The sequence below is a fragment of the Colletotrichum graminicola genome (assembly GCF_000149035.1).
Source record: "Colletotrichum graminicola M1.001 genomic scaffold supercont1.47, whole genome shotgun sequence".
Lineage (NCBI taxonomy): Eukaryota > Fungi > Ascomycota > Sordariomycetes > Glomerellales > Glomerellaceae > Colletotrichum > Colletotrichum graminicola.
In genome coordinates, this window is record NW_007361051.1 from 74,394 (window position 1) to 89,676 (window position 15,283).

Genomic DNA, 15,283 nt, shown 5'->3' on the forward strand with positions numbered 1-15,283 from the left:
CTAGACAGGAAAATAGCTACTTAAAGTAGCTATAAAGACAGTTTTTAGTCTATATCTTCTATTTTAGCCCCTACGTTATTTAACTTAGAGATATAACCTTTAAAAGAGCTAATAAACTTATTTAAAGTATTATAATTCTCTAGTTTAATAGCGTAAAATTCTAAGTATAATTATTACCTTAGAATAAGGCCTGTTCCCTTCTAAGATAATTTTAGTATATTTAAAGTATCCTTAGGATTCTTTAAATTAAATACTAAAAATAAGGGATCTTTTTAAAGATTCTGCCTTATAATTAACAAGGCTTATATTTTTTATTCTTTAGAGATATCCTTATATCTTATCTCTTCTTCAAAATAAGTATTAAGCTTTAATAGCTTAAAAAAGAGATAAATAGAAGTAATCTAGGAATTCTAATTCTTTATACCCTAGAGACGTTGTTCTAGAGGTAATAAACAGCCTGTAGTAGCCTTAATAATATCCGCTATTTTTTTTAGTATTTTACTAGATTTAAATAGGTATTCTTATAACCTATAGAGGTCTTACTCTTTCTACCTCTTTATAAATATATATCTTTATATATATAAGATATATAGGCAGCTAGAGGATTTTATAGCTCCTATTAAGACTTATGCTACCTCTTAGATAAAGGACCTTATGCTGCTTATAGTAGGACTTATACTGCCTTTATTTATAGTAGATATTTAATACTTCTCTTAGTTATAAGAGATACTAAGGACTTACTCTTTCTACCTTAATATTCTTATAAAGAAAAGATAGTATAAGGAATCTACTTTTATAAATAGATAAATAAATAGGCTACTTAAGAGTATATATAACTCTTATATATATACTTACTTTATATAGTTATATATTATTAGCACAACAGGTAAGCTAGTCTCTTAGATAGAGAATTCTAGCTTAGGAGAATATAAGAGAGTATATCTCTTATATAAAGATATATCCTATAGAAGCAAGAATATAGGATAAAAGGGAGATATAAATGCTTATACCTAGGGTAGATAAATAGAGGATATAAGGATATATAGTTAAAAGAGAGTATAGTAGTTAGATTATTAACTATTTGCTTGCTTAGAGAGAGAAGGAAAAGAAACTAAAAACAGGAAGAATTCTAGCCCTTATATAGACCTATACAGCTTACTAGAATATTCCATACTTGCGTAAGCTGCTTATAAATCAACCCTTAGTTACGTAATATAATAACCTTAAGTAAATAACCCTAACTTAAAACAATAACCTTATAGGAACAACAGAGGTAGAAGGTAGGATCTAGAGAGATCTTAGACATTCTAGTACCTTCTCCAATCTTCGGTTGATTACGTAATCAGGCATGCTTACGTAATCAATATATATATTAATCTACTAAGTAAGTAGATTATAAATATATATATCTTATATATATATAACCTCTATAATAGAGGAAATATAAGATAAAGAAGTATAAGAATACTTAGAGATATTCTTACTTCTAATATATATATATATATATATATATATATATATATATACTTACTTTATATATATATATATATATATATACTTACTTTATATATATATATATATATATATACTTACTTTATATATATTTATATATATACTTACTTAATTTAAAATATATAATTAGAGAGTTAAAACTATATTTTATATAGAGAATTGTATTTTTTTAAAAATATAATACTTATAAGGCTTAACTTAAGATAATAAATTATATAATTAATATATAGTATAGATCTAAGAATTATTACAAGGGTTTACTAATATAGTTTTTATTTTCAGTAACTATATATTAAAATATTTAAGTAAATATAACTTATATCTATATTGTATTTTTCTGTAGACAAAATATAATATATGTTAGTATATATACTAAAAATAGAGTTTTAGAAACTAGGATTAAAAAGCGGGGCGTTTACCTAAATAGGAAATAGAAATATTATTAAATCTAGAATAGTAACTATAGCTTAAAATATATTTCTATATATTTTTTCATATACTATATAAGCTAGTATATATATATATATAATTTAGCTATACCTAAAAGGCCTTAACACTTATATTAAATTTGTATTTTTTTTATTAACTCTCTATATATAATATATATTTAAAAATACTATTTATATTACTTACTTAAATAAGTATTATATAATATAAATAAATTGCATTATATATACTTACTTTATATATAACTATTTATATATTTTCTATATTACTTATTTTAATTATATTAGTTATAATATATAATTAATTAGTTAATAAAATAAATTATAAAGTTTTTATTTAAAGCTAGGTTTTTTTATATTTAGTTAAAAACTACTATATATAGAATTGTTATATAATTCTTTTTAATTTCTTATTATCTTTATTTATTTTTATTTACTTATTAAGTATACTTAAGTATACTTAAGTATACTTAAGTAAGTATTTAACCTTAATAAGTATACTTAAGTAAGTATTTAACCTTAGCAAGTATACTTAAGTAAGTATTTAACCTTGAAATACTTACTTAAGTATACTTATTCCCAACCCTGCCGCTCGCTGCTAGGGCATGGGGTGTTAGTCGGTTCGACCAATGACATCAAGCAGTATCTTAAGGACATGGGACACGGGACTAATACGCAGGTTTCAAGGATAGCAAACTCGTGCATTAGTAGTAGATTGGAGAAGACGGACTAGGTAGGTTCGTCTCGTGCTCTTCTCAAGAGCCTAGCTACTATCAGCGGGCTCGAGTCTGCCTCGAGATCTTCATGCCTTACAACCACCGGCGCCGTGGATCAAGACGGCATGCAACCCTCTCAATTGCAAAAACCATCTTTTATGAAGAGCAACAAAGCTCTGGCCGTCTTCGTGGTCACTTTGCCAAGTATGTAAGCCTCAGCCTCAGCACAGGCTTCCCCCCCTTTCCTCGTCCTCAGGGGTTTGACCCGGCCACCTCAGCCACAGACCCGCGTCGTCCACTTCTATGGTGACAGGACTCCACAATTACGCATCACCGCCTAGTATCCGGGGCAGGTCGCGATACCCGCGTAAGGCGTCCCCGCCGTGCAAGCGTTGTAGTTGACAGCGAGCAGCTCGTTAACATTCGAAGAGCTCTTGGCCAGGGGGATGTACTGGTAAGACAACTGTCAGCATCACAATCTCATTGCGTCTGGGGGTTCCGCGTGCGATCTTACGGCAGTAAAGGGCTTCGTGACACCGTCGGTAGTGTTCCAGAATGTTGTAGGGCAGTGGTCCGGGGCTGAGTCTTGGCAAGGGTACTGCGTGTCGTACTTGTCCTTGCTGCCGCAACGGTAGAGGGTCTCGGTACCGTTGACCTCGAGAACGTAGGTAGAGGCCGTGATACCGCAACGGACGTTGGCCGGGCACGCGATGCTGACGGTCAAGGAGGTACCCCTGGCAGTTGTTTGTCCGTAGGAAGTCGAGACACCGAGGGTTACAATACCAGCCCTATTACTTCGAGTTAGATCTGAATAGAAACGAAAAAAAGGCTGTTTGTACGAGGTGGGAGTCTAGAAGTCCTCGACCGCTTGGAGTCGCGCTCTCGGTTCTAGATCTCATGTAACAAGGAATGAACCGGACTTACAAGCCACTGGAACCAGATATACTGCCAGTGATACTCCACGACTCGGTGTACGTGTAGCCGGCTGCGATAGTGCCAGTGGTTGAGGAAGGGCCAACAAACACGCCGCCGACGAGTTGCGGGTCAGTCCAAACGGGCCTGACGCTCGTGATCACACGCTTAAGTGGCCAAGAGCAGTAACGACCATCAGCAGAGACGCTGGAAGCCAGGAAGAGCAGAGAGGAGATGACGGCGGAAGTCTTCATCGTGGCGTGTTGTCCTAACGAACGAGAGATTATAGACAAGTGTCTTGGAATTAAAGAATGTGACGCGCACTGGAATGCGGTTGGGCAAGAGGAAACGAGGGCAGAAACGATTGTGGGAGGCGTGAAGACTGAGGTGATCTCAAAAGAGGATGTACCAGATGATGTGGACGATGGCCGTTCTTTTAAACGATGCTATGCAACCGCACGTGTCCCGGCTATTGAGCTTAAGGCAAAAACATGGACCCTGGCACTCGGATTGTAATGCGGATCCATGAATCATGTGTTCCGGAGAACCTCAAGGATAAAGGAGATGGTTCATGACATGACCAGCCGCGGAGAGTGCCGATATGATGGCTACGCAAGCACTGTTTTCTGACAATCCCCGACTATATTACCGATTGGGTTGGCCTAAGGCAGGGGGGAACAAGATAGGCAGATGTCCGGCACATGGCGAAGTTCAGATTCGGATATTCGTTGACTGGGCCGGCCGCCGTGCATGAGTCGCCGCGAGGGCTTTACCGCGGTCGGAATATTGGACGGCTATCCAAACAGAGCTGTTTTGGTGATCTGTTCGCGCGGTCTCGCCGGTGAACCATGGTTGTCAGTGCATTCCATATAAACGCGGCATTAAGCACCCTGGGGCGACCCCTGCTTGTGCACAGCATCGGCCGCCATTGTTCGTCCCGAGTCTCTCGGATGCCAGGAAGGGGTCCCAGCGTTGATCCATCCCACTCACTGTCTTTGACGACTAAGAGCTGTCCAAACCTATCAACAGGTCAGAAGAAGAAGAAGAAGAAGAAGAAGAAGTGGAAGGAGAAGAAGGAAGGTATAAGAAAAATGAAAATAAAAGAATCGACAAGAATGCTTCATTGAAGGAGCATAGGTGTCAGAGCAGAGTTGAGTAGTGTAGTGTTTTCCCGGGGCATTGAGCTATCTCTTTTGCGGCTGATCTAAGATAACTCTGACGAAAATTAGCAGTTGAACAAGGTGTGCCCCGTGTGCGAGTGTTGGCCCTACATGCGTTTATCGGAAGCAAGGCTGCCCCGGCGAGTCCGCATCGTGACATGACTCTTGTATCTGGACCCCTTGCCCAACCCCGGAAACGGTTATACCCCGAGGAGTAGCCAAGCAAAGGGGGCACAGGTTCGATATATAAGTCATGGTGCATCTTCGCCGTGATGAATGCCCCGATGTCGTTGTCTGCAGCACACTGACATTGGCCCATCACCCTCGTTTACCATCCATCTAAATAATCATCCAGTCACTCACTTGACGGTCTCGACCCGAATTTCACTCCTTTCTATTAATCCAACCCCTCTTAAACAAGCTCGCCATGCATCTTTCTACTTCGCTTTTCGCCACCGTCCTTGCCTTTGCGGCATTCGACCAGGCGGCTGCTATTGTAAGACCTAGGATAGAATAGACGCGGGGTTTACAAGTGTCACGAGATGGTTCAGACGCCGACTTGGTATCTGGCTAGTGCCTAAGTACGCCCGAGAGAACAGCGCTAACCATCATGAAACTGAACAGTGCTACTGGGACTCTTGCTGCTACACCAACACAAACGGCCCTGGAGCTTGCCCGGTATGTCTTGTCTAAATTCGATTGGAGTTGGGAGCCACTGGTATGCTAACATAAACGAACAACAGCCGCAACTCTGGAAGGTCTCCTTTACCTCATCGTACTGCGCGGTATCAATTTGCCCTCTTCCGTGCACCAACCTCGCCGTGAGTTTCCAATCTCCAACCACAAGACCATGCGTAACTAGCAATACGACGGGTTCTAACATGCAACTCAGGATGGCTCCGCCTGCGACTGCTGCGATATTGCGACCGGAAAATGCAGGAAGTGCTAGATGGTAGCAAAGACGACCTTGTTTGTTTGTTTAACCGCGCTTATTTGGAGATGATGGGGAGTGGGAGCACCTGATTGGGCTGATCGGGAATGGTAGATGGATACCAAACAGTGGAAAGCGGCCAGAGGATAGTGTGCCCGGAAGAGTGTTGTAGAGAATACTATAATTACGGCCCCTTTTTTGATGACAAAATCTTATCAGAATCACATCGTATTCTCATGAATTGAGTGGTTTTACGTGTTTCGGCAACCTGCTGGTATCCTTGTTTCCTCCGTGCCTCGGCTGACTGTGTGCGTCTCTCCCTACCAGTGCCTGGATTCTTCTATACAGATAGCAACAGGAACCCCCTTCCTCCAGGAATAATGTCGAGGAAGCCGGGATAGCCACAGGCGCAATGGGGCACGCACATACATGCATGAGAAATGAAAAGCGGGGGAGGGGCAATACAGGGCCCCAGACCACATTGACAAAGCTCCTTCAGGAGAAGTCTGCCTCGTCAACGTTTCTCACGAAGATGGTGTACCACTTGACGAGGTTGATGTGCCCCTTGACGCTCGTCCTCTCGTCGACCGTGTGGATGCCCGACCACTCGTCGCTCTCTGCGTCGTAGCCGGGCGAGAAGCGGAAGATGTGCTTGGTCAGGTCCCAGTAGTACCGCGTGTCGGTGTTGCCCGTCATCAGGCCCGGTGAGACGATGAGGTCCTCTCCGTACAGCGCGCGCGTGGTGCCGGCGAGGATGCCGTAGGGGGTGACGCCGTCGACCTCGGTTGGCGTGATGGGCGCGGGCTCCAATAGCTTGTCGTTGCCGCTGAGAGTGATGCTGGACGGCGTCTCGGCCTTGCCGTCCTCCCCAAAGGCGTGCAGGGTGAGGTTGTACTTGTCTGCGATGGGGCGCACGATCTCGGCGAGCCTCTCCTTGACGCTGGCCGTCTTGTCACCGACGTTGACGCGGTGGTTCACCACGGCACGGACCCGCTCGGGCAGCGCGTTGATCTTGACGCCGCCCTCGATGATGTCGGTCGCCAGCGAGGTCGTGAAGAGGTACTTGATCTGGGGCCCGGCCTTGGCGGCCTCCCTCGCCAGACGGTCCGTCTTCTTCTTGCACACCTGCTTGTCGCCGGCGGCGGGGAGCAGGTTGCGCAGGCTGTCGGGGAACTCTGGCGCGTAGGCGGCGCCACATTGCAGCTTCTCGAGGTACGGGTTACCGGGGATCAGCTCGGGCTCGTAGGGGTTCGCCTCGATGTGCGTGATGATGTCCGACAGGATGCCAATGCCCGTATGCGCAGGCGGGATGGAGCTGTGGCCACCGGGGGTGCGGACGACGATCTCGACGTCGATGTAGCCCTTCTCGGCCGTGCCGGGGATGGCGAAGTCCTTGCCCCACTGGCTGTCAAAGCCGGCGCCCTCGTCGACGATGACAGCGGCGCCGTCCTTGCCGTAGCGGTCCACCAGGAAGGAGGCGAGGTGGCCGGCGCCGCGCTCACCCGAGATCTCTTCGTCGAAACCAAAGGACAGCACGAGGGTGCGCTTGGGAGCGAAGCCGGCGTCGAGGAGCAGCTCGACGGACTCGAGGATGCCGATGAGGGAGTTCTTGCAGTCCATGGCGCCGCGGCCCCAGACGTAGGTGCCGTCGTAGGCGCCGCTGAACGGTGGGTGTGTCCAGCTGTCGATAGTCGTGGGCGCGACGGGGACGGTGTCCTGGTGAGCCATGAGCACGGTGGGCTTCAGGTTGGCGTCTGAACCCTGCCAGGTGTAGAGAAGCCCGTGGGTGTTGACACGCTCGAGCGTGAGGGCGGCGTGGACCTTGGGGAAGGTCTTTTTGAGGTAGTCGGCGAAGGCGAAGAGCTTGTCCCAGCGGTCGTCGACGCCCACGAGGCCGTAGTTGTCAAAAGACTCGGTGGGGATCTGGATGGCGCCGGCGAGGCGGGCGACGGTCTCGTTACGGAACTTGGGGCTGTCAAGGTACGAGTCCAGCTTCGAGAGGCCGGTCGAGTTTTGGGTCGGGAAGAGGGGATTGACCTGGCCGCAGCCCGCAGCCGCGGCGCCGGGCGAAGAGCCATGACGGTGGTAACCGTGACCGAGGCCGAAGGAGGACGGCGCGTGGAGGTATGCCAAAACGAGGGCGGCGGGGAGAAGTGACCACCACGCGTTCCGGCGTGCGCGGCGCGGGGCAGGGGGAGCGTGCTCCGGCGCCGGGTGGGCAAAGGGGAGTTTCTCGGACATGGTGTGCCAATAAGAAGCAACGTGTGGTAGGGATTGTCTCAATTAAGGGCAATGGAGGATGTGGAATGAGGCTGGGGATAAAGAAGAAGAAAGGGGATGGAAGATGGAGGACGAAGCGGCGAAGTGGAAGTGGAAGATAAGACGAGGTTTCAGCGATGATATGTATGACAAATGGGGTGAGTGAGTTGCGTCTCTGAGTGTGAGCGTAAGTGAGTGAGTGAGTGAGTGAGTGAGTGAGTGAGTGAGTGATCGACTCATGTGCGTATCATCTCACAGCTCTACGAGCTGGCGCCGCTATCGCTCAGCGAAACTCCACTATAAACGTTGCATAGCTTCCGAATCGGACCTTAGCTTATCGGCGCCGCGGCATTTACATCATCGCCTGTCGGGTTCCCTGGGTTTCATGTCACGTCGACCAGGATCATATTCCTCAACGCTCTTCCTCGGCTATCGATAAAGCTGGATGGAGAGGGGGAGGAGCTTTTGCTCGGCTTTTTGGCTGATTGTAGGATAGCTTCGATTGGCCGTTTCCACCACTGACATGGAGGTTGGGAGATGGGAACAAGAATGACAGGACAGGTTGAAGAAGAACCAAGAGAGAGCTTCATATCCAAGTTTGACAAACGACGCTGATTTAATCGACTTGAATACTAACAGACACAATGGAGGTATATAAGACAATATGAGCCCGCCTGCTGTGAACACCGGATATGCAAACGTCAATGCCATGATTTGAAATCACAATAAAAATAAAAATAAAAGTCCACGCAGCCAACTCTAACCTCTCTTCTTCGACCCGTCCAAACGCGTCCGCACACTTCGCAACAGTGCCCACGCGACGAGCCGGTAGACGATGACGCACCCGGCCAGCGCCGCAATGTTGACTTTAGGGTCCACGTTTAGCTTGTACAGGTTCAGCACGTCTTCGCCCGTCTCGACGGGACACCGCCCGTCCGGCAACCTCTGTCCGTCGGTGCACGTGAAGGTCACTGACTCGAGACTGTAGGGCGCCATCGCCCGCGTCGCGTACCGGATCGGCGACAGGTAGTTGAAGATGTTGAATACCCTGGGCATATCGATGGATAGGATCCCCGCCATCGTGTTGGCTATTGACATGACGACGGATGTGATGTTGACGGCGAAGCCCGTGTGGCCGAAGAGCGTGTTGAACATGATGCCAACCGACTCGCCGCACGACACGATGCCGAAGCACGAGAAGACGCAGACAAAGTACATGGTGACCGTCCGCGGGAACCCCACCGCCAGGTCCGCCAGCACTCCGAAGATGAGGCAGCTGATGATCTCGAACGGCAGCTCCAGCAACGAGTACGCCGCCAGGAAGGCCTCGACGCTGTACACGCCGTCGTCGTCCTCGCGGTAGAAGACGTCGCGCTCCGCCGGGTACACGGCCACGTTCTGCAGCATGCCCACGAAGTAGAACGCCCCGACCTCCTGCACGAACCCCATGCGGTTCTGCACCGAGTAGTAGTCGTTCTTGAGCGGCGAGAAGAATAGCGCGAGGACGATGCCGAGCCCGGCCACCTGCATGATGCGCGCGAGGAGCAGCGGCGGCTGCCGCCGGAAGTTGATGAGCCCGCGGTGGAGGAGGAGCGGGAACGCCGTCAGGAAGGACGCGCGCTTGCGGACGAGGGCGCCCAGCTCGGCCGGCGTCGCGAGGCTCGTCTTGTTGAAGGACCCGCGCGGCCCTCGGACGGCGGCGGCGCGGTCGGCCGAGCTAGAAGCCCTCGTAATCGCATCTCGGGCTTGCGTCGTGGGCTCGGCCTGTTGTTGGGCTGTTCCGTCTTCCTCGTCAATGCCGGACAGCCGGCCCGTCTTCTCGTCCGTCTTTTCGCCCGGCGCCGCCTCGGCTTCTCTCCGCCACGCGTCCACCAGCTTCCTGACCTTTTCGCGGCTCTCGGCCTCCCTCGCCTCGTGCTGCAGGTCGATCGCGATGAGGTCGAGCGCAAAGTCGGCCGGGTTGCTGTGCGTGGGGCATTCGAACCCCTGGCGCAGAAAGTAGGCCAGCATGTCCTTGGCGGGACCGGCGTACGCGGGGGAGCCGCCGCGTGCGAGGAGCAGGACGTTGCCAAAATGCCTGAACAGGTCGGAGCGGGCCTGGTGGATCGTGAGGATGAGGGTCCGTCCCTCGTTGGCGAGGCCCTGCAGCACCTCCATGATGGAGCTCGCCGTGAACGCGTCCAGGCCACTGGTCGGCTCGTCAAGGAGCAGCACACGGGGGTCGCTGAGGAGCTGCACGGCAATTGTGACCCGTCGCTTCTCGCCCCCCGAGATGCCCTTGACGAGCTCGTTCCCGACCAGGTTGTCCGCGCAGTCCTTGAGTCCCATCTTGAGCAGCACCTCCTCCGCCCGTCTAGCCTTCTCCTCCTTGCTCATATGTGATGGAAGCCGCAGCCCGGCAGAGAACAGGAGTGTCTCACGCACCGTCAGGGACGGCAGAAGCGCGTCGTCGTCTTGGCAAACGTACGAGCACACCGAGCGGACGACCGAGTTGGACGGCAAGGCACCGTTGAACGTAAGCCTTCCAGAAGGGAGATGGCGCGTGCTGATGCTGTTATGGAGCCGCAGAGCCATAGCGTTCAGGAGGGACGTCTTGCCGCTGCCGGAAGGCCCCATGATGATGTTCAGCTTGCCGGCATGGAAAGTGGCGTCGATGGGGTTGAGGATCGTCTTCGTCGGTAGCCTTTTCCCCGAAGGCGCCCTCTTGTCCAGGGCCAGCGCAAAGCCGTCCAGCTCCACGTTGATGGTGCGGACCTCGGAGATGGACCGCGCCGTCATCTTCTCCTTCCCGGCCGACAGATCGGTGTCAGAGTTCCTCGCGCGCGCGATCGTCATTTCCTGCCTGATGTACTGGAGTCCGACGGCCGACAAGACGCAGAAGAAGACGATAAAGGCCTCCATGACGACGATAGGCCTCCAGACCCAGTTGCTCGGGAAGCCAAGGGAGTTCATGATGAAACGACCGGTGTACTGTGCGCATTCCGGATTCGAAATGCCGCCTTCGGCCGGGCAGTCGTAGAAGTTCCCTTCAAACTCATTACCGCAATAGGCACCAAACGAGTAAAACTGCGCAGTGTCAGAAGGTGAGGAGGATGGGGAGTCAGGGGTAAGTGCAGCAGCAGAAACTCACCGAATACGTGATCCACTTCAGCCAGCGCACGTAGACTGGGATCGAATTCGCCTGGATGAACATGCCGCAGGCCATGCTCTGCAGGGTGAATACCATGTTCGCAATCAGACTGGCGCCCGGGAAATTCCTCGACGCGGCCACGCAGGTGACGGCGCATGTGACGGCGATGTAGTGAGTGAGCAGGGTGATGGCGAAGAAGACAAAGAACTGGCCGGCGTCTGGTTCGAAGCCACACAAAAAATAGTATATGACGGAGAACAGGAAGGGGACGGGCAGGTCTTCGGTAAAGAGGCGGGCCAGCCGGCGGGAGACAAGGAACGGGACTGCGTCGACGCAAGACTCGCTGTGCTCTCGGTCGAACGTCGGTATGTCGACGGTGAGCCGGTAGACCTCGAACATGAGCGTAAGGTATCCCTGGAGACCTGTGCAGGTGTAGAGAGCGCCCTGCCGAGAGCGGATGCCGGAGAGATCCCTGGGCAGGTCAAAGAAGATATATCCGGTGACGGCAGCCATGAGGACCGCTTCCAAGATGGACGCCAGCATGCCCATCGGGTCGCGATACGTGACCTTGAAGGTTCTGTCGGTCAAGACTTTGATTTGCCGCCCATACGTGGCGTGCTTGTTGGTCCCGGGCCTGGCGCCTGGCCGTCGTCCCACGGCCTGGACGACCTTCTCGGAAGGCTCGAACCTCTTCTCGCTCTCGCTGACCCACGCGCTTTTGAGCCGGTCGACCCGCGCCGTTGTCTCGGCCTCGAGCTCGGGCGTACGGTTGTCTATGGCGGCGATGTCGATGAGGAACTCGGCCGGGTTGACAAAGGGCGGCAGCTTGAAGCCCATGCGGTCGAACCACGGCAGGCACTCGCCGGCGGGGCCCGAGTACACGGGGCTTCCCTTGGTCAGGATGATGAGGTTGTCGAACAGATGCCAAATCTCCGACCGCGGCTGGTGGATGGTCGTGATGATGGTCCTGCCCTTGGTCGCCAACCTCTTCAGCGTGCGCACGAGCTGGAAAGCGCTCGTGGCGTCCAGGCCGGTCGTCGGTTCGTCGAGGAAAAGGACCGAGGGGTTCGCCAGCATCTGGACGCCTATGCTGACCCTCCTCTTCTCGCCTCCGGAGCACCCCCTGTGCTGGCTGTTTCCTATCCTTGTATCGGCGCATTCCTTGAGTCCCAGTTCGAGGATGACCTCCTCCACAATGCGCATCCGCTCCTCGGCCGTCGTGGGTGGCGGCAGTCGCAGGTCGGCGGAATATCGCAGCGTCTCCCGCACCGTCAGGGTGGGGAGGAGGACGTCTTGCTGCATGACATAGGCGTGCCGAGCGCCGTGAATCCCTTCGTCGCCGTTGAAGGTGATGGAGCCGCCCTGGGCCAGACGTGCGCTTACCATGCGTTCCGACATGGTGTTCAGCAGCGTCGTCTTTCCGGACCCGCTGCCGCCGATGATGGCCGTCAGGGTCCCGGGGTGCAGGGAGGCGTTGACATGGTGCAACAGAGTTTTGGAGCTCGGTTCAGGATTGAACTTTGCCCGTGCCAACTCGGGGTAGGTCGCAGGGTCGAACCATGACGGCGAGGTGTCAACGGTGACAGCCAGGCCGCGGATTTGAACATCAACGGCCTCGACGTCGTCGAGCGAGATGTGGCCGGCGCCGGAAAGCGAGAAGCGACTCAGTTCGGTTGGTTCGGTCGGCGCTACCGGGTCCATTGAGGTTTCAACAGAGCTGGCGCCCTCGATTTTGTCCACATGGATGACGGTGGATTGGTCATCGGCCGGCGGTTGTGATTGCTGTTGAGGCGTGCTCTTGGACGAGCCGAGGTCGGAATTGTCGCCGGCTGGTTGAGACATGGGGGGCATGTGCGACGACGCAGAAAATGCGCTGGCCAACAGGCTGGGCTCTCTACCTCTGTTTTATGACGGCAAAGCTCGCATGCTAATCGATGGGTGAGGCTTGGCTAACAAAGGATATTAGATGATGGCTACGTAATGGCGGTTTGCGCAGATGGTTTGGTCGGGCGGTGGGGATTCGCAGCCTCTTAGACAAGACACACTATGTGTTGTACGCGACAAGCATGTGTGATCTTGTCAGAGATGGAAGAGGCCCGAGGAGGGAACAAGCAAATAGCCTTCGGTTGCCGGGGATCGGTTGACAGGAATCGGGGTCAGATCTTGCAGCTGTGTCTTGCGGGAGAGGCGTTGAGACGGCGGGCGATCATATGGGTAATACGTGGTGCTGTTGGCACGGGAATCGTCGTGTGTGACGCTCGTGGCCTCCTAACGAGGAGGACGTGCAGAAAGATGCGGCGGCGTAAGATGGACGGTGAGGGAAACCGAGACAGTACACCAAGACGATTATGTAGCAGAGATGAGACGATATGTCAAATCGCCGGCATGCATGCGGCGCTCCTTGGAACGGTTGGAACTATACCTAGAAAGTGAAGAAAGAAGGGGAAAAAGAAAGGGCTTGAGCAATATGTTGCAAGCGACGACACCCGCCATGGTGGAAATCAAACACACGGGTAGCAACCGAGATGCAACGCAGTCGAGGAAACGCTCTTGGCCCTGGACCCCATGGCCCCCTCCACCCCCACCCGCATCGAGAACCGTCCAGTACGAAGGGTGTAGTGGTATGTGTTGGTCGTCTGGGATTCCTATCAGCTCGGACAGAGCGAAGCGAGCCTGGGATCACAGATGCAGCTGGCGCGCGTCCGCTGCTGCATCCTCCTCCACATGCATGTCCACAGTCTCCCCCCTTGTCTTGTCGGTTACGGTGTGAGGCACCTCCCTCTTAGCTGAAGATCTAGTCTATAATAAGAGGCCAGGAACGTGGAAATCGTTTAGCTAAGAATATCGACCAGTTCGTCTGGCAAACGATGGAGGCTAAAACAAGCGAGGCACGGTAGGACTCTATGGGAGTAATTACTCGCTCGCGTGGTGGGAACCAGTGGCTGTTCTTTTGTTTTTTTTTCCACCACGCGGAAGAGGGGCATTCCATTGTGCAAGGATCCGGGGTGACGGATATAATCAGATTGAAGTGCGCGCTTCATGTGGAGTGAATGGGACAGTTTGGCCGGGGGGGGAATCAATTCCTTCAAGCTGCCCTGCTTACACTCACTTCCTCTGGCGACGGATGAGGTTAGGCGTGTGGATGAGATGGTGAAATGTAGATGGATCCGAGTTCCTTAGATGGAAAATGCGACGCCATGGGCAAGTTTGGCAAATGAACATTCCAGGTTCTTTTCCATTCCTTTTTTCCCCCCCTCTTCTTTCTTCCACATTCTGCTCCAGAAACACTTAGCCAAGCTGAACACCCGCCACACCGACCAGGCCAATAAGAAAACGGTATAGCCCGATGGCTGTTGGGAGGGGGGAACCTGATGTAGTGTACCGGTAGGATGGATGGGGGATGGCCGCTTGCGGTAGCCTAACGCCTCGCCTCGGGTTGTCTGTCCTGTTAGGACGGTAGGCGGGATGAACTCGAAAGCCGTCGTCACATCATATTTATCCTGGAGGGTAGGATGGGGATGATGGGGGGGATTGGCTGCCTGGCGGAATCTGGCTGGTATTGGTCGACCGTTACCCGATGGGCCGGCGGGGTCCCCCATCGGCTGTCCTCGCTTCCGGCAGCTCGCTTACACTAGAGGCAAGCAAGCTGGCAAGGTTAGAGTTGACGGTCGATGAATTTAAACTAAATAGTAAGTAACCGTAGTAATGCCGGGACCAACTGACTGGACGTGGAGGGACGAAAGGTGTGTCCGAGTCCGTCAGTACAAACAAGTAAACATGCATATACGGTATGGAACGCGGCCCCGCTGTCGCCAGGTTCCCTACTGTTTCCCCAAGCGAGCCAAACTCTATAGACGAGGCCGCTAACCGAACAATACGAGCGAGTGAGCGTGGGAAGCGAGCCCTTTCTCGGCCGGAACTCTTGGTAGGTTAGTCGTTCCCTAGCCGAGCCGAGCCGGTAACCGTCCGGGGTCGCCGTTTGTCGTGTTCCTGGCAAGGGGACCTTGCAATTGCTGCGTTGTGTTTGCCAAGCCTGACTCTGCCCTGTTGAGGGGAGTGAAAAGCGCGCATGCGAACGTCAGGAACACAGCGAGTTAAGCAAAGGGCCGATGCTTTTTTAGGGAGAACGCATGCAACCTTGGTTGTGGAGAACTTAAAGTTGATTCCTCATAGATGCGGGGAGCATTTATGTGATACTCTGGTAGCTTACGGATACC

At 51.7% G+C, this 15,283-nt stretch overlaps 4 protein-coding genes across 4 annotated transcripts; 1 reads left to right on the plus strand and 3 right to left on the minus strand.

The window, feature by feature from the left end:
• Nucleotides 1-3,011: 3,011 nt before the first annotated feature.
• Nucleotides 3,012-3,840, minus strand: GLRG_09282 (uncharacterized protein; the record flags this gene model as incomplete). Its single annotated transcript, XM_008099967.1, has 3 exons — nucleotides 3,012-3,125; nucleotides 3,189-3,462; nucleotides 3,599-3,840. The coding sequence occupies 3 exons, from the start codon at nucleotides 3,838-3,840 to the stop codon at nucleotides 3,012-3,014; spliced, it is 630 nt and encodes a 209-aa protein (XP_008098158.1).
• Nucleotides 3,841-5,173: 1,333 nt separating this feature from the next.
• On the plus strand, nucleotides 5,174-5,695 carry GLRG_09283 (uncharacterized protein; the record flags this gene model as incomplete). Its single annotated transcript, XM_008099968.1, has 4 exons — nucleotides 5,174-5,242; nucleotides 5,371-5,424; nucleotides 5,490-5,567; nucleotides 5,639-5,695. 4 exons carry the CDS (start codon nucleotides 5,174-5,176, stop codon nucleotides 5,693-5,695), a joined length of 258 nt encoding a protein of 85 aa, XP_008098159.1.
• Nucleotides 5,696-6,172: 477 nt separating this feature from the next.
• GLRG_09284 (peptidase family M20/M25/M40) lies at nucleotides 6,173-7,918 on the minus strand (the record flags this gene model as incomplete). The annotated part of the gene is made up of 1 exon (XM_008099969.1): nucleotides 6,173-7,918. One exon carries the CDS (start codon nucleotides 7,916-7,918, stop codon nucleotides 6,173-6,175), a length of 1,746 nt encoding a protein of 581 aa, XP_008098160.1.
• Nucleotides 7,919-8,695: 777 nt separating this feature from the next.
• Nucleotides 8,696-12,908, minus strand: GLRG_09285 (ABC transporter; the record flags this gene model as incomplete). The annotated part of the gene is made up of 2 exons (XM_008099970.1): nucleotides 8,696-11,002; nucleotides 11,067-12,908. The coding sequence occupies 2 exons, from the start codon at nucleotides 12,906-12,908 to the stop codon at nucleotides 8,696-8,698; spliced, it is 4,149 nt and encodes a 1,382-aa protein (XP_008098161.1).
• Nucleotides 12,909-15,283: the final 2,375 nt, after the last annotated feature.